Source organism: Protopterus annectens, chromosome 9.part0 (genome assembly GCF_019279795.1).
Source record: "Protopterus annectens isolate FY-2018-M chromosome 9.part0, PAN1.0, whole genome shotgun sequence".
In the NCBI taxonomy this organism is placed as follows: Eukaryota; Metazoa; Chordata; order Ceratodontiformes; family Protopteridae; genus Protopterus; species Protopterus annectens.
The window spans coordinates 1,928,082,016-1,928,108,326 of NC_056743.1; the positions used below are offsets into that span (position 1 = coordinate 1,928,082,016).

General features: G+C 40.3%; 1 protein-coding gene across 2 annotated transcripts in view; it reads right to left on the minus strand.

Annotated features, from left to right (window-relative positions):
* Positions 1-26,311, minus strand: part of STX10 (syntaxin 10) — a 610,467-nt gene that overhangs the window by 227,392 nt on the left and 356,764 nt on the right. For both annotated transcript variants that reach the window (XM_044084737.1, XM_044084736.1), the window contains one exon: positions 8,544-8,650. In XM_044084737.1, the coding sequence (XP_043940672.1) occupies positions 8,544-8,650 (107 nt within the window). The remainder of the gene's footprint in view (positions 1-8,543; positions 8,651-26,311) is intronic.

The following is a 26,311-nucleotide window of genomic DNA, read 5'->3' on the forward strand; positions in this document are numbered from 1 at the left end:
GAAGCTAGGAGGGAAAAACAGATCTGGTAGGTTTTGTTTAGCAGTACTTTAAAAGGAAGAGAAGCACCAAAATTCTGGTAGAAAGCGGTGATGGCTGTAATACCTAAAGATGATAAAGACCCATCAGATCCAAGTTCATACAGGCCCATTTCAAATCTAAACCATGACTACAAAGTGTTTATGAACTAAACAGAGAATACAAAAACTAAGAAATTGGAAGCTCTGTTTTATGGATATGGATAGCGAGATTCAAGCAGTCAAAATGTTTTTAGTCCCTTTAGTTTTATACACAAACAGGTCAGGCATATTTTTATCAACCAGAGGAGAAGTTGTAGATAGCAATTAATAAAAAGAGTTATAGGATTTTATCTGGGAGGGGAAGACAGAGAACAAGGTAGTTTAGGATTACCTGATTTGAATGATAAAATGGGGAAAGTCAAGAAACAAGAAGAGACTGGGATTTTGGATGCAGAGCCTTAAGGAAAATAACAAAGATAAAATATTACACTCAAAGTAGCAGAAAATATTCTAAGAACTAAGCCAACATAGGAATGCAGAAAGGGGATTCTGCCGATAGAGATTACTGCAATTAGGGATACAGACAATAGGTAAGAGGAGTCTGGAATATACCGGAGAAAACTGGAAAAGGAACCAGGGTATTTGGAGGAAATAATTAAAGCGGGAAGGGTAATACAACAGGAAGAGGCCAAGAATTTATTTGGACTGCAGGCTTGAGATTTCCTTCTCTAACAAGGATTGATATCAGACTATAGACAAAGAAAAAGAAATAGGGGGATTCTAAGTGAAAGACCAGTACTGGTAGAGTTTTAGTACAATCTAGAACAGAAGCGGCTGTTAAAAAATGGATAATTAGTACAGTATCCAAAATGTTGCATAAGTATAAGAGTCAAAAGAAAGAAACACCAAAACAAAAATTGCAGCCAACTGGAAAATATCTTTACTTCTTTAAACAGATTCTGGTACCTCGGCCTTCGCCTTCATTGGAATAAATTATTCTAAATCACACCAGCTTATATATACACCAGTCATTCAATTAAACAATCAAATAAATTCATCAATTAAGAAATTTAGAAAACTTTTAAATTTATCACAGCATGTTATTATAAATTTTTAATATTACTTATACACATTAATATAATACTTAAATTTCTAAATTCATACCATTTGGAAACAGGGTTTTGTAGTTTATTATAAAATTAGATTCCATTCTCAATAATTTTTTCTGAAAATTAATGTTTGCCCCCCCACCCCCATCTGGTTTTGCCAAAACACTAAATATAAAATCCTCACATCCACCACCATGAAACTGATGAAAATGATTAGCTACTGGACTGTCCAGTCTACCCCTCCTGATATCTCCCAAATGTTCCATGATTCTCAGTTTTATTTTTCTTTTAGTCTGCCCTATATACCATTTTCTTATTTCACATTTACAACCTATTATATAAATTACCCCAAAGGAATTACAATTGAAATGATCAATGGCATTATATTTAACGCCATTTATTGTACTACCATCCAAATTCACAATTTTACTACAAACTTTGCAACGTCCACAAGCATAAGCTCCAGCATTACTAGCTTTAATCCTCCTGCCTTTATACCTAACCAACTCTTTCAAATTACTGCATCTACTATAAGAGAAAATAATATTATTGGGGATAATAGTTTTCAAAAAAGCATCATTCATAACTATAGGCCACATATTGAATATTATTCTTCTTAATGTAGGTGAAAAAAGTGAATACCTGTTAACAAAAAATATTTTATCCTTAACTTCCATGTTATTACCATCATTACAAGCTGATTCTAAAAATCCTCCATCATCCCTAGTATTCCCACTTTTTTCATCCTTTTTACCTAAGTATTGGTGAACACTAAAGTGCAAATTTAAGTCTCTTTCAACCTTATTTCTATGTAACAAAATATTATCCCATCTATATCCTCGATTATTTAATTTTTCACAAATTACATCAAATTCCGTCTTTATATTCCTAACTTCTGAAGTATTAGCAGCAATTCTTTTAAATTCTCCCAAAGGTAAAGAGTTAGTCAACTGAACACTATGCATACTAGTAGCATGCAAAAAATTGTTTACTGCCGTAACTTTGTGGAAGGGTTTATGTTGTATCTTTCCATCACTACCAACATAAAACACAACATCCAAAAACTGGATTGACCTTGCCTTCACTTCAAAAGTAAAGTCCAAACCACAAGAGTTTAATTTCAAAGTTGAAATAGTCATTAAACTCCATTGAATTGCCCTTACACAAAAATATTAAATCATCATCATCTCTAACAAGGATTGATATCGGACTATAGACAAAGACAAAGAAAAAGAAATAAGGGGATTCTAAGTGAAAGAGCAGTACTGGTAGAGTTTTAGTACAATCTAGAACAGAAGCGGCTGTTAAAAAATGGATAATTAGTACAGCATCCAAAATGTTGCATAAGTATAAGAGTCAATCAGAGGAGGATAGAAAGGATTGGGAAGAGAGACTGGATAAGCAATTCAAAATATCCCCCAAAGTATAGAAGATTTAGGATCTTTGCTTGGAAGTGTTTACATATGCATTTTTAAACCCAAAGTAGACTCCAAAGAATTTTTCCTCAAGTAGTCAGCAAGTGTTGGAGGTGTGATGGGGAAGAAAGAGGAAATTGGGAACATATTTTTTGGAAGTGTAATAAGTAGGCAGATTTGAAAAATTCCATGCAGACTACTCTATCAGAAATACTAGGTGTGCAAACTGGTATAAGTAAGGAAATATTTTTTTGGAGCTATGATACAGAATTAGAACTACCTAGACATAGTAAGGCTTTGCTGAGTCTTAATTACGGTCGTTGCCAAAAAAAGCAATTACTAGAAAATGGAAGTCAAAGTTTAAACCAACATTATTAGAAGTAGCACATATATTACAGATAAAACATCTGGAAATGGGATCTTCAGAAAAAGGTAGCGGCAAATGACATCAAAAACTGGAATTGTGGGAACAATACATGCAGAATAACGTTTTGAAGGAGAAATGAAGTTTAAAAGAAGGCAGGACTTGAATGAGCTATGTGACACCAGGGAAATACTGCCAGTCCAACAATCTGGAATTTTGTATTTTTTTATTTATTTTTATTTATTTTTATTTTATTTATTTATTTAACATTTGTTGACCGGGAATGTCCGACTAGGTTCAACAGAGCCTGTTTTCAGCGGAGGCCCGGGGAGAAACGCTCCAGATGCATGTCTTTGTAAATAACTATATGTCACTTAAAAATGTTAATATGATTTATATAGAAATGTGACACTGCCAGCCCAGCTAAGTGGAATGTTGTAAATAATCATATTTCATTTGTGTATAGTAATATGATTCATATGCTTGTCCTACAAATGTAAGAGAATTGTATGTTATGTGCTGAGCTTCAAGAATGTAACCACAGTGTACCCTACTGGAAAATAACACAAATGTATATAAACTATATACCTGTGCAAATGTATGTTTTAATAGTAGAAGCTGGAACATACACAGTTAACTTGCAATACTTCAAGAAAATAAGTTGAAATTAAAAGTGCTTTACGATGTGCTATAAAAAGTAGTTTCAGTACAGTCAGCAGACACAATGCGCTAAAGTTTCTTTCTATTGTCTTGAACAGAAATAATTACTAGGTCTAAAATGTAAAAGTATTTAATTGTTTTACGACTTCCAGTTCTGAGCAAACATCTGAGGGATATGTATTTTTCACAGAGAAAGTTACATTTTGTTAAGTTGCTGTTAGCCTGGGAACTGAAGGCAGGTGACAAAGAGTGATGTCATCCAGGCTAACCCAGCAGTAATGCTTTGATATTAATTTGGGAACTCTCTCAGAGGCTGGGCATTTTGTATCGTGTCTTGGACCTAGAACCATTCATTCAGCACTTCTCGTCTGCATTTACTTTGCTCTGTAAGTAAGTCTAGGGTACAGTAATTTTTTTTAGATATAGATATAGTAAAGATTAGTTTAGCTGTTTTCTGTATTTATTTGAGACTGACTTGCAATGTTTTAAAATATTTCCTGTGATTGTAAACTCTGTAGTTACTGTGTTGATTGAGTATTGTCTTGTTCTTTGTTTATTATTAAACATATTTAAACCTTTTAATTGTGGCTGGCTTGTTTAGGAATATTTAAGCTGTTAGTGTACCTGCACATGTATTTGGTGACACTGTACAGGCCACTCCTAAATAGCCTTGAAAGTCTTGGTCATATGTACTCTTTGGATAATAGTAACATTACACAGTAGGATTGGTCACCCTTTGTAATGGCCTTAAAAGTAGTTGATAAGTAGTGGCTAGTGGCAGCTGGTACTACCTTATAGTCTGGGCAGAAGGGGGCATAACTAGTAAACTTGCGCCAGCCTTTCCCAGGTGTGTGTTTGTGTACAAATCAAAACCTCAGTGTGTGTCAGCTACTTGGGTAGAGACAAGAAGCACTGGTTAAACAGAGGGTGCTGGAGGTCTTAGCTTGGCCATTCGGCTGAGATCTTAACCCTATAGCTGTGGCAGTGGGGGGTCTTATTGGGGATCAGGAGAAAAAGGGAGAAACCAGCCCCAGACTGACTGTGATCTCTGTGTGCTCTTAAGGGAAATTGTACTTTACTGTGTGTGTACTTGTCATCCTCCCAATGTGTACTTCCCTCACTGGTGCTAGTGGTGAGGATTGAGTCTCCTTGATTTCTGGGCCAGTGCAGGAGCGTCTCAAGCTATATAATGTTTGATAATGACTGGATAGATTATAAGTGATGCATAATGTTTGCAACTAAAGTTCTGTCAATATGGTTTGTGATGTATAATGTTTGCAACTAAAAAATATGGCAATATGGTTTATTTTCATTTATATAAATGTATGACCGCTTATGTCACAAATGATCATTTAATAAAGATGTTTACTGTTCAAATATAAACAAACACTAGAGAGCTGTTATCAAGGTGAAAAAGTCACTTACTCTGCTTTCATAACCTCTTTTTCTTCTCATCAGGAATGAGGCTATTAACCAGTGCTTACAAAGCATATGCAGCCGGGTTGAGTCAGACTGCACTGGTCAACAAATGCAAGTACATAAAAAAATAAAGAAATAAATCAAATTCAAAAGTTTGGCATTACTTTTCCTGTATGTCCATTTGGCATCAGTAATTCTTTAAGTCTTGACATTATTTTGTGCTAGCTTCTTTAACTGTCATGACTTAACAGTAAATTATATGCCCTACACAAAAGGGCAAAATTTTATAAAAGCAAAATGACATCCAAGATTGTTCATCTCAGGCATACTACAATGGACCTGTTATCCACTGCTCATTTTTAAGCCATGGGAAAAACAGCATTTAAGGTTAACGTAGCCTGCAGCAGCAGGCTAAACCGAAGACAAATCCAGCACCAAAGGATATCTAAAATAAAGTTACATTTTCTGTTGGCTTTGCTTAACTATTACTTCCCACTCCTGTCGATCAGAGAGCAGTGAACAGTGCAACAATAACATTTAATACTGCTTTGCGCATATGCAAAGCAGAATTAATACAGCCTCCAAATTTTAACTGGCCAATGAGACTATACTTTGTTCATCTACATGGATACAACATTCAAATGCATAGAGACAATTAGCATAGGGCAGCCAAGGCCTTCCACTGTACACATAGCATGACCATCCTCCCCTGCTATAAACAGATATGGTTTCCCACAAAGACATTTACAATCATGTAAAATAAAGCAAACTATTCCTCTTGCTTCTGTATGGTTATTACTTTATCATGATGCACTACAGAACACTTTTCCTGATCATGATGCTATATGTTGGTTCCTCTTGGTTATCTGTTCTCTGCAGTAAACCATTTTTTATAACTAAAAAAAAAAACATGAACTGTAAAGCAGAAATGTGAGCTCCAACATCCCCACAATGAAAACACTGGACCAAATGACATCTGTAATCAGTGAAGAATTCCTCTTGCCTACACTGGTCAATAACAAAATAGGCCGATAGGTGACCACAGAGGTTCAAACTTCTACGTGCGTAAAAGACAAACAATATAAACTGCTGCGAGCAATAAAAACTCTCCTTTAAAACAGAATTGATTTATTTGGCGTACTCCAGGTTTTTTTTTTTTTAAAACAGAATTGATTTATTTGGCGTACTCCAGGTAAGCGCTTTCGCAAATGCTTCTTCAGACCGTTAAGTTTCAAAAATACAATCAATTAAACTTTTATATCAAACACTGACATCATAAAATTTTAAACCTATACAAATCAATTGGATATTTAAAGGAGCATTATGACAGCGAATAGCTCTATATGCTTTTATATACTTATGTAAACTCTACATGGATCCGGTAGATTTGCAGGAGAACGATCATAATATTGTTTAAAATATTACATTTCAATGTAGCATTTTAGATTAGTTTATATGAATGTGCTCTGTTAGTTTAGATACAATTAGTGCATTGTTTAAGTTAGGGTAGCACTTCATAATAGGCAGATGTGTAAAGGATCTGTATACTTTGCTTTAGATACACATGTTATTTATTAGATATTTTTATGAATTCAAATGGTGATTTTTTATATATTTGCACTGCGCTTTATTAGAAGGGTATGTATTTATTTTGTACCAGATCCATGTAGAGTTTACATAAGTATATAAAAACATATAGAGCTATTTGCTGTCATAATGCTCCTTTAAATATCTAATTGATTTGTATAGGTTTAAAATTTTATGATGTGAGTGTTTGATATAAAAGTTTAATTGATTGTATTTTTGAAACTTAATGGTCTGAAGAAGCATTTGCGAAAGCGCTTACCTGGAGTACGCCAAATAAATTAATTCTGTTTTAAAGGAGAGTTTTTATTGCTCGCAGCAGTTTATATCGTTTGTCTTTTATGCACGTAGAAGTCTGAAACTCTGTGGTCACCTATCAGCCTATTTTGTTATTGACTTATCTTAGTTATTTATTTATTTAACATTTGTTTACTGGGAAAGTCTGATTTGGAACAAAGACAATTTTCAGTGGAGGCCCGGGGAGAAACGCTCCAGATGTATATCTTTATGACGTGGGAGGAAACCAGAGTACCCAGAGAAAACCCATACGAACGCAGGGAAGACATGCAGAAGGCACTCCAGTCGAGAATCAAACCGGATAACCTCTTGCTGTGAGGCTACAACACTACCACTGCACCACTGCGCTGTCCAGAGAACGACGTTTGTCTAAACAGCAAGACAACAATAATACTGTATGCTGCTTCCCCATGAGCATTATCTTTTTCTGTATGATTTTTGCAGTTGTGCCTACTGACCTAGAAGCCTCCTCTTCTCCTAGAGAAAGATAATTAATTCCCCAGCACGGGTAATTTCACTCAGTGTCAGGGAAACAGCTGTCCAGAATGGTCTGCCATTCAAGCAGCCTTGAGGGTGCTTTTGTATTTCTGCCAGCATCTCAGCAATGAGGGCATTTCCTATGGTCCTAATCCCACCCTTTGAAGGGGGGGGGGTGTATGGGCCACATCACCAGGGAGGCCCACAGTGCCTTTTCCACACAAATGTACGCTTCCACATATCACTGATGAAGACCACCACTAAGCAGTGGCTTGATGAGTATGACAAGTCCCCAGGCCACACATCTGAATCATCACTGTTCCTATGAGAGACTGTGGCAGTGTATGGTTGGGTTCCTTCTGTGCCCCCCCCCCCCGAATGGGCATGATCATCCTCCCCAGTCAGCTCCATCAAGTACCCAATCTGCTACTGAAAGCCAGGTAGCCTGGGCCATACCCAGGGCTTTATCCTTCTATGCCAGTTGAGCTGGCAAATGATCATGTGTTTTACACTATCATTTGTATGTAAGAATGTATGCTTATGACCGTCTCACTGCTTTAGTTGGTTCTGCTTTTAGAGTTGCCTTGAGCTGGGCAATGACTAAGTATCTGTTTGCAGTAAGTATACATACATCTCCTCATTGCTGTTTCTGTCTTGCAGCACCCTGTACTCCCTTCCGCCCACAGCCCCTTGCCACTTTCTTTGGTTGTGTTGGGTGCCTCAGCTTAGCACATGTTCTTCTTGCACAGCACTCATTCCCTGGCCTTCACCTTGCATAGTACTCATTCCCTGGCCTTCACCTTCCTTAATACAGCCCCAAAGTCTTCCTACTGTTTCTCAGGATTCATTTTCACAAAGATTCATATCAGAATATACTCAATGTCATCTTGTAAGTGGATACCACTATTCCAGTGGCCATTACTATCCCCACAAAGAGATCATGAAGTCATACAGTGTAAAGTAACACTGTGGCTGTAACCATCCATTTTTACTTTTTATTAACGAGACATAAATACAGTTCTACATAGTTAACATCAAAACTACTGTGAAGTTCTCAGATTGTGGTACCAGTACACTCCTGTTTTAACATCCATCCATCGGGTCAGCTTTAATAAAATTTCAATAACTTGGTTTTAAGATGTAACTTTTGAGAAATGGAGGCATTGTGCATTAAGCTGTCATGTCCTGAAAGATACTCACACAGCCTGCTCATCCAACTCGTCACCAATCCGCTCAGACATGTTTTTCAGTACTCTGATACTGCCCGTAACAAGTTCCAGATTTTCGTCCTGCTCTTCCATAATTAGCTATAGATAGGAAAGAAACAGTTAGCCTATTAAATGCATCCAGAAGCAATGTACCAGTATAGAAAGCAAATTTAAATAACATGCCAAGCCACAATCAAGTCATTGTCTCTTACTCAAAGCTAGTACTAGAAAACCAGCAACCATCAGAGTATTCTTAACTCTCCTCAACCAGTAAAAGTTCTACAGAAAATGGTCGGACTGTTTGGGTTTCCAACTAGGTGTGTCACAATCCAGTCACAAGTCTGTCAACACCCTGCAGCTTTGCTGGATGTATCCCACTCAATAGTTGTGTCACAGTCAGGTCACCGGTCTACTGAAACACTGCAGCTTTCCTGGATGTATCCCACTCAATATGTGTCCAGTCACAGGTCTGTTGAAACACTGCCGCTTTACTGGATGTATCCCGCTCACTAGGTACATCACTGTTCAGTCACCAGTCTGCTGAAATGCTGCAGCTTTGCTGGATGTATCCCACTCAATAGGTGTGTCACAGTCAAGTCACCAGTCTACTGAAATACTGCCGCTTTACTGGATGTATCCCCACTCATTAGGTACATCACTGTTCAGTCAGCAGTCTGCTGAAATCCTGCAGCTTTGCTGGAAGTATCCCACTCAATAGGTGTGTCACAGTCCAGTCACAGGTCTGTTGAAACACTGCAGTTTTCCTGCATGTATCTACAATTGTGTCCCCAAGGTCACATTTTAAATTGAAACAGAGCAGTTGAAGGAGTGATGTTGGCTGTTTTGATCAAACACTAAATAATGGTTCATATTTATTTTTCAACTGCTAAAATGAACAAGTGATCCCTATCTACAGTTCATCCCGTATTCCAAGTAATGTTTTCCTGAGATGAAAGAGCAACATCTGAAATACAAACTAATTAATACATGACTCTTGTGATGTGTGTTACACAGCAGGACACCAAAGCTAAAGGTTTATTTTTGTTTTGTCTAGTAAAATGTTAATAAAAGTACTTGTACTGCAATTGCCTACAAATCTCAAGTAACTTTGCTTTGTTAATAAATAAAATGTTTTAAGAAATTGTAATTTTAACTTTCCTTCATCCCAGTATCTGTAGTTCTAGTACTGTGAGCAATCTTCAATCCCGAAACAATCTTACGGCGCCATTTACAGTGTATGCTCACCGTAAACATTCAGAAATAATGTCCTTTTCTTTTGTCCCATGTAGCTGCTAAAGGACTGCCCAATAACCGCCATCTTCTAACCCCCCGCCATGGAAATTCTCTCTTAAATTGTGAATGCAGCACAGCATTTCAACACGTCCTCCGAATGGGGAAAAAATGTTGTGCAACTGGGGGAACTATTCTTCTCTTTCCAGTTGCTGGACAAACATATTGTTCAGGTATTATTCATGTTTGTGGAAAGTGGAATTATTTCACTTTTAATTAATGTATGTATAACCCAATTCTCCACTGCCTTTGCTAATAAGCCTTGCATAGTACCTTAATCCATTTCTATAAGATGTGCACTATCTCAGCATTTTTCCTATGTAAAAAGGTCTATTCCCATACACTAACTCCTTTATTGCATTTACTTTTAAATCTTCTGTAGTGCAACCATTACTTTAACAAATATCTGTAAGCAATCTTATTGCACAGCATTAAAACAATGAATGCAGTATTTTTTTTATTTTATTGCATTTCCTTCCCTGAATTGTTCTAGCTGACTTCACTGAGATTGCTGCGATTACTGACAGAAAGCAATGCCCCTCTCTGTTGCCACTTTTTTGGCTTCCCACAACATGGCTTTATTTGAGAAGAGACCTGCAATGTTTCAGTAAGCCAGTAAGAAAATTTCCTTCAGGTGACTGTGGCATCTAAACATATCAGTATATACAGCATGTCAAAGGTTAATCCAGAGGCTTTCTACAACACCGATGCACCAGCTGCCCATGGAGTAACAACATGACAGCACAGCCACAATGTGGACTTGTACATACCAAGTTCAAGACTGCCATCTCAAGAAGTATTCATTTTTTAGAGATGGACAGCAATTTCGGAGTTTGTGTGTATACATTTGGGGTTGCTGCTGTTCTAAGTGTTCTGATTTCTTTTAAGATCATGGTAATCTCCAAACATCTGGCATCCATGAAACTCAATTCTTCAGACTTTTGCCGTGTGTCCAGCTTTTTGTCTCAATTTTATTCTTCCTCTCATAAAAATGTGGGTTTTCTGACCATTTGTTTAGGATTAAAAATCCCTAAATAAGGACAGATATTTGAGTTCCTAGCTCCATATCCTTCAGAAATGGATGCCAATAACAAACCAACTATTCTAGCAACTATCAAAGGTAATAAGGATGATACGGATTGGACTTCCAAAATGGCTGCACACTGAGTAACAGCTTATTTCTAGCTCTCCCAGTGTGAAAACAGAAACTCAGCAGAGAAGGCCAGTAGACGTGTGTTTATGGGTAAATTTTGGTAACTAGCTAGTAAGTGCACTGCCTGGATGCCAGGAATAAAGAAATACAGAAGACCTGGAAAAATCAGCTACAAAACGTAAAGAAGAAACACTGACTGGGAAAAGTTCTGCAGCTGCTCAGCAAAGAAACAATGCAACTTTAAGACAAGACTTCCAGTAACCTACAGGGAGATACAAGATAACTGCATACAGACCTGGTTAAACTAAACAAAACACTGATGAAGCATATCAACACAAAAAACAAAAGGCTGAAAAAAATGGAAGAAGCTTTAAACAGATATTCTGATGAGATGAATTAGGAAATTAAACCCGGGGATCACGTCAGTCGCCCTGCTAGACAGGGGACCAGGGAAGTAAATGCTAAATACTGTGGGATGAAATAGCCAGGGAATTATTATGGCTAGGCTTATATAGGCCCTAGGGCCGATAGCCTAGTACCAACCTATGATAAAGCTTAAAAAAATCAGAGTTCGAAATGAAGAAAGGGAGGGAAAGTCCAGTTTTCAGGTTAGTGCTGAATTCAGGGCTGTGTTACAAATCTCTGTGTTTGCCCATACCTTACTTGGATAGAAAGAAGTTTCTCTGTTCACCTGTGAGAGAGGGGAGCTTTGAGCAGCCTATCTGTCCCTGGAGGAGTGGTTGCAGCCCAGAAATTAGTAGTTTATTGGCCATTTTGGGCTAATTTCTCTCTCTTTCATTTCCCTGCTATAAAAACCGCATTTGCCCAGTTTTGCTCGTCGGCCAGTGCCGGTTACCTAGGGTATAACTATTTCCGGCTCCACAAAGTCTCCTCTTCAATTTTCCCCTTGGAACTAGACAAACTTTCAGCTTAAGCACTCAAGCCATTCATTTCTCAGCCCGGCACTTACTCAAAACTCATAGCAAGCAGTTATAAACCCTAACACTAGACCCCCCTATATTGTACAGGACAAGGCTCTCTATTCGACCTTATCAGCCATTCAGTAAAACAGTTCACTGTACCTATCCAGGCATGTCCAAAGGGCAGTTTCAGGTGTACTCTCCGGTCCAACTGGTGAATCTGGGCATTTTGAGGCAATGTTACAACTACCTCATGTACACAGACAACCCTCTCCTCCTACCACAAAACACTAATACATGCGAGAGATGCAATTATACAGCCAAACTAGAGGCTAAGCTCTCTCAACCCAAGACTGGATCAAACAGTCAAGAGGAGAAGGGAAATACTTGCATCACACCACCAGTCTCACACAGACCCATTAAACCAGCACCGGCAAAAAACACACAAATACACAAAAACATACTCGGAGGATCTAAATAAAAATCTGCAAAAGCAACAGAGACCTCCAAAGCCGACATCCAAGGAACCTCCACCCACCAACACAAACCATGAAACACATACTTCACAAAACCAGTGTGACATGCAATCACAGCCCTTAAGGCAAAATAACATACCCAACATACTAGTAATAGGTGACTCTATAGTCAGGCACACTGACGTCCCACTCACTAGGCTGAATAAGGATAAGGTTACTGTTAGCTGCCTGTCGGGTGCCAGGATCCGCCACATAACACAAGCACTAAGGTCACTCCAGAACAAGTACAAATATGACTCCGTCATTGTCCATGTTGGTGTGAATGACCTGAGCCGTACCTCCCGGGACTACATGAAAAGAGACATGGAACAGCTCTCTGATCATATGGCCCAGGCCGGTATGACCCAGAGTAGCATCCTGCCCTCACCAAGAATGATACCACGGTATAAAGAAAAAATTATCAATTTCAACAATTGGCTAAGTTTCTGGTGTTACTCAAAAGGGATCCAGTGTCTGTCTGCCTGGGATGACATGCTTGACAAGCCACGCTGCTTCGCTAGAGACGGCTTGCACCTGTCACCCTTGGGCTTTCGAATAGTGGCCAAGGCTCTTGCCACCCCCATAGTGCCTTTTTTAGGCAAGGCTCAAAAGACAAACCCACCGGTGTAAATAGCACAAGTAACAAAAAACTGAGGGTAATGCTACTCAATGCCAGTAGTCTAAACCTCAAAATGCACACACTCGAGGCACTCCTCAGTATGGAGAAAATCAATATATGTGCAGTAACAGAAACATGGTTTAAGGCTCCAGAGTGCACCCCAGCATTTCCAGGCTACAACTCATACCATACATTTCTGCCACAGAACCCGGACCGAAATACAAAAGGCAGGGGCGTATCCATATTCATCAAGGATACCCACTCCTCCAGGTTAGTGGCACAGCACGATGAGAGTTCATCCACATGCAACAATGGGCAAAACTGCAATGCAAATTGTAGCTTGCTACAGATCACCCACCATGTCCCAGGACCCCCATTCCATGTTTCTGGAAGCACAGGGAAACAAAGTTCCTACCAAACACCCTAATATTGGGTGAGTTCAATTACCCAAACATTAACTGGGAGAACTACTTAAGTACTAACTCCCTTGCCCAACATTTCCTAGAATTTATAAACTCAAACACCCTGGATCTACTGATCAACACTCCCACTGGAGGTGACAACATATTGGACCTAGTCATCACCAACATGGGCGACTGATGTTCCACACCGGAGGTCAACCCCTCGCTGATTAGATCTGACCATAAACAAATCATTTTGGCTATCCACATTCCGCCCCCACCCCCGGACAAGGAAACCACAGTGAAAAACTTTTCAAAAGCAAACTTCACATTACTTAAGACCGAGGTAGAAAGTTTCAAAGCCCCCATGCCAAAAGATAATGCTGTCCAAGCTGCAAAATCCTTTACTAATGCATTCTATGGGCACCTACAAGAATGCATGGATCGAGCTATCCCAAGCAAAACCAAGACTCACTCTGCCAAGAAAAGGAAACCAGTCTGGTGGACCCCTGCCATAAACAAGCTATACAATATTAGGAGGAAACTAGTACAGTAAAGAGTAAAATCCCACGGAGGGAAGACATTCCTGATCAGTATCAGTAAGAAACTACGATCCCCCATAAAAATCAACTAAGGCACGCTTCGAAAGAAAAATTGCCAAGGACTCCAAAGATAACCACAAGACGTTCTTTAGCTATGTCAAGAATCTAAGTGGCAATGCTCAGATCTCCTCGGAGTTAGTGCAGAATGGCACAAAATACACTGAACCGACCGATATCGTAAACATCCTGGCAGACAGGTTCAGTGCAAACTTGACCCCCCCCTCACCCCCAAAAGGGCCCATAACCATACCAGAAGAATGTACAGCCCCTGAAATCAGACACTCAGGTTAAAACAGCCCTCTCCAAAGCCAAAAACACAGCGTCAATGGGACCGGGCAGTGTCCCAGGCTGCGTCCTCCTACACAAGCTCACAGATGAACTAACCCCTCACCTAAACACACTGTTCAAACTCAGCCTCTCCACAGGCTATGTACCCATAGAGTGGCACACAGCAACGGTTATTCCACTCCATAAAAGGTGGAGCCACAACAGACCCCGGAATTATTGCCCTATAAGCCTGTCTAACTTGGTCTGCAAAGCTATGGAGTGCATCATTATGGAACTCATTAACAGAGACACTGGGAACCTCCAAACATTAGACCCTACCCAGTTCGGCTTTGTTAAGGGCAGATCATGCCTCCTAAACCTGGTGGACTTCTTTGAGACAGTTACCAAGGCTATAGACGAGGGAAAGGTGGTACACACAGCCTACCTAGACCTCGCAAAGGCCTTCGACACCATTCCCCATTCTGGTATTACAGACAAGCTCACCAGCCTGAACATAAACCCCTACATCACAAGATGGGTTGCCAACTGGCTCAAGGACAGAACCCACATGGTGAGAATTGCGGGAGCTAGGTCCAACTCTAAACCGGTTACAAGTGGCATTCCCCACGGCTCAGTCCTAGGACCCTCCTGTTTGGCATATACTTCTCAGAGGTACAGGCAAGCACAGGACTATGGCCGACCCAAGTTTGCAGATGACTGCAAACTAGGAGCAATAATTGACTCTCCGGCTGACACAGACAACCTCCAAAAGGGTCTCACTGAGACGGATACCTGGTGTCAAAATCATGGCCTCAAGCTAAATGCAGAAAAGTGCATAGTCATCCCCTTTGGAAAAAAACAAAGTACTCACAAACTACCACATAGGTGGTAGACCCTAAATACGGAAGACGTAATAATGGATCTGGGGACCCAAGTAGATAGTAATCTCTCCTTTGATAATCACATTGCCAAAGTGGTTATAAAATCCTTCTATGTGGCCCACCTAATCACAAAAGGGTTTGCATCCAGATCAAAAGAGGTCATTGTGCCCCTCTACTCATCACTCATCAGACCCATCATAGAGTATAATGCCCCATTTGGGATGTACCTTACAAGACACCTGCAACGGCTGGGAAGACCACAGAAGAACCTCACCAAGAGGATCAATGGCTTCAAACAGATGCCCTATGCAGCTCATGTGAAGAAACTCCAACTGTACTTGGTTGCATACCTCCTACTCAGAGGTGCACTTTGCCGGACGTACAAGGCCATGTCCAACCCAGCCACATGCTCTAGGGATCTAAACCTCACCACAACAATAAATGTGACGTGCTGGAGGGATAGATTCCTGTCCCAGAGACTTCCCATGCTTTGGGACAAGATTCCAATCTACATTAGGCAGAAACTCCTCGCTAACACTCTTCAAGAGAAACCTTGACGAGTGGATGGGAAACAGAAAGTCTACCCCGGGGAACACTTCAGTGGCTCTGCTGGACAGAGGCACAGGGAACTAATCTAAGGGGGCGGCGAAAGCAAACACATTCTGGCTTGGCTTATAAATATCTTTGAGGAGATAGCCTAGTACCTACCTAAGAAAAGGCTGGCTGAATATGAGAATGCTCAGGAAGAGATGTTTAAAAAAATAATATAATTAGAGGACAGAGCATGTACGGAAAACCTGAGATTTGCAGATATACCAGAGAAGCTGGAAGGAACAGACTGCATTAATTTTATGAAAGCACAAATAAGCAACTGGACTGGTATTCCACAGCAGGAGTTGTTAGTTGAAAGGCACATCATGTGTATGCTCCAAACCTAGCTATAAGAAAGCAACCTAGACCTCTAATAGTAAAGATGCAATCCTACCAGCAGAAGGGGTTGATTCTGACAAAACTATGTCAGGAGGACAAAATACTAAAAGTGGGAGACGGCAGAGTGTTTGTGGACAATGATTACTCACTGTACATCAGGCAGAAGAAGAGTAAATTCATTCCACTATTCAGGGAATGTCGAGATGCAGGTGTAAGATTCAAACTGCTGCATCAAGCTGTCTTGAAAGTATTCTTCCCTGGAGAGACAAAATCATTTTTGATGAAGTGCATGCTAAGGAGGAAATACACAAGTTTATCCAACAAAAAGTGATCTGTGAAACAGAAGGAGATTCTGTTACTTGTTCTTCTGGTAAGAAAGACCACAGAGACTGAACCTGTGAAACCTCTTCCAGTGTTTCAAAGGAAAATGTTGGAGAAAAGGAAGGGAGCACGAGAGTTGACTAGAAGAATCAAGAGTATGTTGGAAATGAAGCAGAGGCAGGATCTGGGCAATGCAAAACAGTAATAAAACTAGTAACTCAATGTGGGATTACAATGCAATAATCATATTTGTGAAATATAACAGAACAAGAAAATCTTGAAATATTGGACTTTAAAAAAATTTCTAGGATTTGTGGGGGGACTCAGCTATATGCCCTACTTCATGTCATTAATGTTCGGAAAAATGCTTTGGAGAGGGGAAGAGAGGGGAGAAAGCTAACTAAGTAAAGAAAACATTTTTTCTCAATAGTACTTGTGGTGTATGGTTTTCTTTGCCTGCTATTTCAGGTGCTGCTGTTTTTCTTTTTCTCATCTCTTCTCGTTGTACAGTTTTGAGAAATATTGGCAATGCAATGTGTAAAAAAAAACTGGTTAAAAAGGCATGACAAAGTTAAAATCAGTGTGTTTTTTTTTTCATTCTGCATTGGAAAATGACTGTATTAAGGACCTTAGCTTGATTAGTTTTAAGAAAGGGCAAGTAAATGAAAAAGAACATTGAATATTATGAAGCTTTTTTTCTAGCAGATGCATGTATACTTAGTAGCAATTCTGCAGCTGGTCTTCACGCTTCCATGGAGACAATCTAATAAAGAGAAATTGGAGACAGTCTGGTGGAAGGGGGTTGGCTGAGGGAAAAGAAAAAAAAGAGAAGTTGGCTAGGACATAATGTTCTCTGAAAATTAGATTTTAAGTAAAGTTTTCTCAGTTTTTTAAATGCAATGGAGATACGAATATAAACAAGTGCTTTTTTTTCTTTTTCTCCCTTCTTTATTTTTCTTTGTTCAGTTTTAAGAAATATTGCAATGCAATGTAAAAAAGGGAGAGAGAGGAAAGGTCTGGTTAATACAGTATGGCAAAAGAAAAATCAGTGTGCTCTTTCCCATGCTTGCACACGGAAATGACAGAGTTAAGACCCTATCCAGTAGCAAAGCATGTAAATGAAAAATAATATTGAACATTACAAGGCTTTTTTCTGGTAAACAAGGTACCCTCAGCAGTTTTGTGTCTGGTTTGCATGTCACTGGAAGACAATTTGATAAAGAGAAATCGCTTGGAGAAAGTGTTTACTGAAAGCATTAAAGTGTTTTTTTTCTGCTGGGAGAGCTACAAAGATAGACAACACTTACTAATAGCACAGGCTGTACCATGCATCTTAGCATGACTAACCTTTCTTTTTGGTTAACTCTAGCCTGTGTGGCTATCAGCCTAGAAATTTTGTTCTTATTAGGAAGCAAAAATGTGCTGCGGTAGCATTGTCGCCTCAGTTAGACGTTGCCCGTTCGATTCTCAGTTAGAGCGTCTTCTGTGTGTCAACATGCGTGAATGGGCGTTCGTTGAAGGTTGTGCGTTAGGCTCGGCAAGCCAGCACGTAAAAATCTACTGCCAATCATTAGCGGACCGGAGTTTCGCTGTGGCGACCCCTAACCGGGAAAAGACGAAAGACACAACAACAAGGAAGCAAAAATGTCAAGGTTTCAAGATGTACATAGTTTTGTGTGTTATTATTATGGTAATAGGTTTTTGGGGGACTTGTTTGTTCTGTTTGAGGGCTTTCAAAAAACAAAAAGATATGTAAGATGTGGCATTGGCTCAAATGGATATGACAAGAAACATCTGTATAAAAGACCAACCTGACTAACAGCGTATGCATGTAACAATGTTGGAACTAAACATTTAACAAAAAAAAAAAAAACAAACAGTTATACATAAAAGCTGGTAATAACTATATAAGAAAGTTATGTTTTCTGTAATGTCTTTCAATCTGAACGGTCTTACAGATAAATATAAAAAAGAAGACAGTAGTGAACTGTATTAAAAATGTGCAAATAGCTATGCTACAGAAGACGCATCTGGAAAGAAGTGAACATGTGAATTTGATAAAAAAAAAGGTTTTCAGGATGGTTATTCAGGAGAATATCTGGGGCAAAGGAAAAGAGGCGTATTTATATTAATTGCAAGAGGAGCTCCAACAGTGATAGAAGAGGAAAAATAGATAATAATGGAAGATGTATAGTACTAAGGGGTTACTGGCAAGGGAGGAGGATTACACTGACATGCATTTACATTTCACCTAAAACTGCTATAATGGGGCTTAAGAAAATTCTAGGAGAAATAATCAGCTTTCTGCAAGGAATATTACTTGTAGGTGGAGACTAGAATTTGGTTTGCAATGGTGAAGATGTGTCTGGGAGGCCTAGAAGGGAAAATGTAACAAAGGTGGGTAGATATTTGAAGAAATTTATGAAAATGTTTGGCATGGAAGATATGCATTTAGTACTAGGAGTTCGGAGTGAATTTACACTACATTTATTCTCCAAGATAAAAAACTGGGCTAGGCAAGATAGAATTATCTCTCACAGGAACATGTACATCTAATTAAAGGTCTTGAAACGAACCCAATAACTATTTCAGATCATGAGTCAATAATAAAATAAAAATGCAAGGTAATAAAATAAAAATGAGACACTGGTACTTTCCCACCTATCGACTGAAAAGAGAGGAATTTAAGGAATGGGATTTGGAATTAATTCGGGAGCTACTAGAGAAGACAGAAAATTCTTCTGAAAATATAGCTAGCGAGTGGGATAAAATTGAAGTGGAGTTTAAAATTTAGGGTGGAAATAAAGGAAAGGGAGATGTGGCTAAGAAGTAATAATTATTTAGAGGGACTGACAAACATTAAAGTACTGCAAAATAGTGGGATCTCTCAGAACAAAAAAGGAGCAACTGCAGAATACTAAACAGAAAATAAGGGATTACCTCAATAACATGCATGAGTTTAGAAAGACAACTGTTTTTTGATAATTCTAGAGCACAAAAACTGTTAGCACAATAACTCAGGCAACAAAGTGAAAAGGGCTGTCACCAAGCTTAAGGAGCCTATAACAAGGAAGATAACAAGAGATCCTGTAGAACTATTAGAAATATTTCAAAAATTTCATGAACGTTTGTATAAGGCAGAGAAATATGGAAATCATAAAAAGGTACAAATGGAAATGCTTATGGAAGAATTAAATATGCCAAAGTTAGAGGTAGATGAGGCTCAGTTACTAACAGGATAGGAAGAGATATGTAACCTATCTACAGGGAAGTCCCCAGGAACAGATGGTATTCCTACAGAAGTTTTTTTTAACAGTATATTAAAAGAGAAGTACCAGCATCCTGAAAGAAGGCAGTGGGAATGGTAATACCTAAAGAGGGCAAAAATCCATCGGAGCCAGACTCATACAGACCCATTTCAATACTAAACAATGACTATAAAGTGTTTATGTCTATAATGGCTAAAATAATGGCAAAAGTGATATCAAAATTGATAGAAAGGGATCAGCATGGATTTGTGGAGGGGAGGCAAACATTAAAAGAACACTGATAAACCAGAGGGAAGCATAATGTAAGAAAATACCACTGTTATTGGTGGGTCTTGATGCAGAGAAAGCATCTGACAGAGTAGACTGGGACTTCAAGAGCAGGGCGATGGAAGCATTTGCTTTCCCTGATACAATGTGTTTTGCTTGCATTCTGTTTAACAGCATATTAAAACTTCAAAAGAGACCACAGCTCTCTCTGTTCTGAGTCAGGCAGAAATAAGAACTGATTAATTAAGGACTCATTCATAAGACAGAAAAGGTCACTTAAGGTTAATCACTTGTTAACAGAGGGGGTGGAGCTAGGAACTAAAATTTCTATTTAAGGAGTAAACTAAAACATTTCAGAGCTTTACCAGAAAGGCTCATCCAGACTCTGCTACACTTTGCTGTGAAGGAAAGGTTAGTTTGCTGTTATTTTTTGTATTTCTGTATTGCCTTTCTATATTTTGAATACTGTAGTTTGTTTTCTTTACCTTGTGTTTTGCTTGCATTCTGTTTAACAGCATATTAAAACTTCAAAAGAGACCACAGCTCTCTCTGTTCTGAGTCAGGCAGAATTTTTCCCTCCCTCCCACCTATTTAAGTTGTCTTGTTAAATACCACTGTCTTTCTAGTTGCCCGCCTCTTATGTTAATCTGACCATATATCTCATTTCTCTCTACTTTCACTGGCTTATGTGAGTAATCACAAAACCATCACTTTTGAAATCCCACCCTTCAATTATTTAAATTTATTGGCCATCCTACAGTATTTCATAGTACCAAAATACAAAAGTAACCACCCCTTTCAGTCCATCTTGCTGTTTTAAAAATAGTAACTCTCCACTAAACCTTAACTTTTTAAACAGGTAAAACTCAAGTTACCTACTTTCATATCTAACTTCTCTAGTGCACACTGCAGAGTGCATTCTTTTCAATCTTACCTTTAAGCATCCCTGTTACTAGCACTTTCTCTAATACCTAAAAGATCATCTCTACTTGACTCCAAGTAGACTTTTCTCTATCTGTTAAACCTAGCACTTGCTCCTACAGTACTTATTACCTTGATACAGCACTCTTATAGATAGCACCCCAAAAGGCAAACCCCCATTTCTCGGTCACCACGTCCCCGGAATCTCTTTTAAAGTTTTTGTCTAGTCCTTCTAGCATGTCGAGGGATCAGTTGCTAGTGTCCTCTCCTGCTCAGCTGGTGAACCTGGGAATATTGAGGCAATGTTACAATTGCCTCATGTACACAGACAACCCTCTCCTCCTCCTACAAAACACAAATACATGCGAGAGATGCAACTATACGGCCAAACTGGAGGCTGAGCTCTCTCAACATAGGACTGGCAAGACCAGTCAGGAGGAGAAGGTTACCACACACACTATAGACCCAGTCTCACATAGTACCATCACAACCTCAAATCATACACATAAACACACAAAGACATACTCGGCTCTGATCAAAAATCTACCAAAACAGCAGAGGCCACCAAAGCAGACACCCAAACAACCACCACCTCAGAACACAACACCTGCAACACATAGACCTCACAGTCAGAGTGTCAAACAGTCACAGCCCTTAAGGCCAAACACAATGCCAGACACACTAGTCATTGGTGACTCCATAGTCAGACACACTGACGTCCCGCTCACCAGACTGAGTAAGGAGAAGGTCACAGTAAGCTGCCTGTCGGGCGCTAGAATCCGCCACATAACGCAAGCACTCAGGTCTCTCAACAGCAGGTACAAATATGACTCAGTCATTGTCCACGCTGGTGTAAACGACCTGAGACGCACCTCCTTGGACTACATGAAAAGAGACATTGAGGAGCTCTCTGATTATGTAGCCCAGGCAGGTATGACCCTGACCTTGAGCAGTATCCTACCTTCACCAAGAATGATGCCACAATACAGAGATAAGATGATCAGCTTTAACAATTGGCTTAAACTCTGGTGTCATTCAAAGGGGATCCAATGTCTGTCTGCCTGGGATGACATGCTGGACAAGCCACGCTGCTGCAAGGGACGGCTTGCACCTGTCACCCTGGGATTCCGGATATTGGCAAAGGCTCTTGCCACCCCATAGTGCCTTTTTAGGCAAGGCTCAAATTCTAAACCTACCACCCTAGAACACAAAAAAGGAAAAAAACTAAGGGTAATGCTGCTCAATGCCAGAAGTCTAAATCTCAAAATGCACGCACTCGAGGCCCTTCTCAGTATGGAGAACATCGATGTCTGTGCAGTGACAGAAACCTGGTTCAAGGCTCCTGAGAGCACCCCAGCACTATCAGGTTTTACCTCTTATCATGCGTTCCGGCCCCAAAATCCGGACAATACCAAGAAAGGAGGGGGGGTATCCATATTCGTCAAAGACACCCACACCTCAAGACTGGTGGCAACGCACCATGCATCGGAGACCATCCAGGTGCAATTAACCATAGGCAAGACTGCTCTGCAAATTGTAGCATGTTACAGGCCACCCTCACAAACTCAGGAACCTCACATGGCCTTCCTGAAAACACTAGAGGGGATAAATGTATCACCAAACACCATCATACTAGGTGACTTCAATTACCCTAATATAGACTGGGAACACTACTCAAGCCCAAACACCCTAGCCCAAAAGTTCCTGGAATTCATAAACTCAAATGCCATGGAACAACTAGTCACCATCCCCACAAGAGGAGAAAACATACTTGATCTCATCATCACGAACATGGGAGCACAATGTTCAACACCGAAGTATACCCCTCACTGGTGAGATCAGATCACAACTAATCTCGCTGGAGGTCCTCATCCCACCCCCACCTGGAAAAAAAAAGACCACAGTAAACAACTTCCGGAAAGCCGACTTCACACTTCTAAAGACTAGTGTGGTCTCCTTTAAGGCCCCCGAGCCGACGGAAAACAGTACTCAAGCCGCTGAATCACTTACAAATGCCTTCTACCAGCACCTGCAGGACTGCATGGATAAGGCAATCCCAAGCAAAACAAAGACTCTTTGTACCAAAGGCAAGCGGCCACTCTGGTGGACCCCAGCCATAAACAAACTCTACAACAAAAGGAGGAAGCTACTACAAGATAGAGCAAAATCCTTAAAAGGTAAGACACCCTTGATCACTATAAGTAAAAAACTAAGAGCTCTCATAAAATCATCCAAAGCAAATTTTGAGAGAAAAATAGCTAAAGACTCAAAAGACAATCATAAGGCCTTCTTTAGCTATGTTAGAAACCTGGGAGGAAACTCCCAGATATGCTCAGAACTAGTTCAAAATGATGTGAAGATTACTGATCCTACAGACATTGCCAACATACTGGCTGACAGGTTCAGTGCAAACTTCTCCCCCCCAAAAGGAGAGATATCTATACCAAGCGATTGCAGCCCCCAAACATCTCCAACGCCCAGGTGAGAACTGCTCTCTCCAAAGCAAAAACACAGCATCCATGGGACCTGATGGTGTCCCCGGCTGTGTGCTCCACGAACTCAACGAGGAATTAAACCCACAGCTAGGACAGCTGTTTAATCATAGTCTTACCTCTGGATACATACCCAGGGAGTGGCGACTTGCAACTGTGGTCCCACTTCACAAAGGCGGTGCCTCCACCGACCCTGGAAATTACCGCCCATTAGCTTGACAAGCCTTATCTGCAAAGCCATGGAGAGGATCATAATGGACCTCATAAATAAAGACATAGGGAATTTGCAGACTTTGGATCCATCCCAGTTTGGCTTTGTCAAAGGCAGATCATGCCTTCTAAACTTGGTTGACTTTTTGAAACAGTCACCAAAGCCATTGATGAGGGAAAGGCAGTCCATACAGCCTACCTCGATCTGGCGAAGGCCTTTGATACAATACCCCACTCGGGTATCATTGAAAAACTCATCAGCTTAAATGTTAACCCATACATCACAAGATGGGTTGCAAACTGGCTGAGTGACAGAATCCACAGGGTCAGAGTTGCTGGCGCCATGTCAGACTCAAAGCCTGTCACAAGTGGTGTACCACAGGGCTCAGTCCTGGGCCCACTCTTGTTTGGCATCTACTTTTCCAAGTACAAGCAAACACAGGAGGGTTATGGCTGACAAAGTTTGCAGATGACTGCAAACTGGGCCATAGTAGAAAACACATCTGACACAGATATCCTTCAGAAGGGTCTCACAGAAACGGATAACTGGTGCCAGAGCCATGGCCTAAAGTTAAATGCCAAAAATGCATAGTCATACCCTTCGGGAAAAACAAGGTTACCCCTAGCTACCAAATAGGTGGCAATCCACTGAGTACAGAAGAAGTTATCAGGGACCTGGGGACCCAGGTTGATAGTAGTCTGTCATTCGACACCCATGTAGCTAAAGTAGTTAGGAAGACCTTCTACATTGCCCACCTTATCATGAAGGGATTCTCATCTAGATCAAGGGAGGTCATAGTCTCCCTATACTCATCACTCATCAGACCAATGATTGAGTACAATGCCCCATTCGAATGTATCTGACCCGACACTTGCAGCAGCTGGAGAGGCCACAAAAGTTCCTCACCAAAAGGATAAAGGGTCTCAAACATCTGTCCTATGCTGCCCGACTGAAAGAACTCCAGCTCTATTCAGTCGCTACCGCTTGCTCAGAGGTGACCTTTGCCTAACATACAAGGCCATGTCAAACCCAGATTTGATGAATATGCTTCACCTCAAAAATCTAGATCCGTCAGAGCCACAAGGGCGGAGACTTAAACCTCGACACGGCTATTAATAGGACGTGCTGGAGGGATAGATTCATCACCCAAAGACTCCCTATGCTGTGGAATAAAATCCCGGTATATGTGAGGCAGAGCACCTCGCTGGCCTTGTTCAAGAGAAATCTTGACCAATGGATGGGAGATCGCAGATATACCCCAGGGATTACCTCAGTGTCACTGCTCAACAGAGGCACAGCAAAATAATGGGTATAGTTCCCCATACTAAAGGGGTGGCGTAAGCCACAAAACTATGGGCTAGGCTTGTAAATGCCCTCGGGCAGATAGCCTAGTATGAACCTATGAACCTATGAACCTATGAATTATAAGGTTGATTAGGAGTATATATGAGGGATCAGAGGTGAAACAAAGTGGGTTGGGTCCTCTCTAACTTCTGCTTGAGTAGAGGAACCAGGCCAGGTTGTCCGCTTTCCCTTTTGTTGTTTGCATTATATTTAGAACCACTGGCAAAGAAAATAAGGGACTCAAAATTCAAGGATATAATTGGTATGGTAGTCAGGAAAAGCTGGCTCATTTTGCAGATGATATTATTTTATATATGACAAAACCAGAAAAAAACATTACAGTGTTGTGGAAAATTTTAAGACAGTTTGAAATCTTCTCAGGATACAAAATTAATGAAGCTAAAACAAAGGCAATAGCAGTAAATTATGTACCCACACAAAATTGGTCCAATAATAACCTTATTTATGGCGACATGATACAGGAGTATTTTGAGCTTGTTTCTTTGCTTTAGAAGGTGCCTTAGTCTTTGACTTTGAAGCTGAGGTTGGTTTAATGGAAAGATGTTTAGGTCTGAATACACCCTCAAAAGATGGTGCCTGCTCAGCGGCTCTGGACCCATCTGAAGGAATAGTAGCCGAGACTCCAATACCTTGAGTTTCCAGCGACATGGCCGACTCCACGTGGGAGTCGGTAGTGGCCTGCGACTCTAAAGTAGCGGGCGTCAGGGGCTGCAAAAGCGCCTCACTAAGAACCGGAAACTGGCTTAGGAGAAGCTTTGTCGTCGGTTTTGGGCCTCGGTTGTCTATCTCTCTCTTTTTCTTTGTGTTTTTTGTGAACTACGGTAGTCGGATGGCTATCCGATGACATTTCTGGATAATTAAACCGGCGTCCAAAATAGTTTAAAGCAAAATCATACTGACGCTTAACAGTGTGTTGGTTAAATGTAGCACAAAACCGACAACCAGAAACGTTGTGATCAGGGCCTAGACAAGGAATACAGTAAGAATGAAAGTCCTTATGAGGTATTTGCTTTCCACAAGAAATGCAATTATTTACTTTTTCTGACATCGGTCTGGAGCAAGAAAAAAGTTTCCCCAACGGGGTACTTAGCTTTATTGAAGACTTCGGATCTGAAACTCGAACACAAAAATCTCAGGAGTCGGCCGACCAGCACTTGCGAACTGCTTCGGCTTCGGGCACCGTGTGGCAAGAAAGACTAAAGAAAATGGCGGTGGACACATATTTTATACCCCTGATGAACTGACGTCAAGGAATGGGCGACAGGAGCCAACGCAGGACCCAGGACTTTGGAATTCAGGCCGACTGAGGGCAACTGCCAGCAAGATTACCCAAATG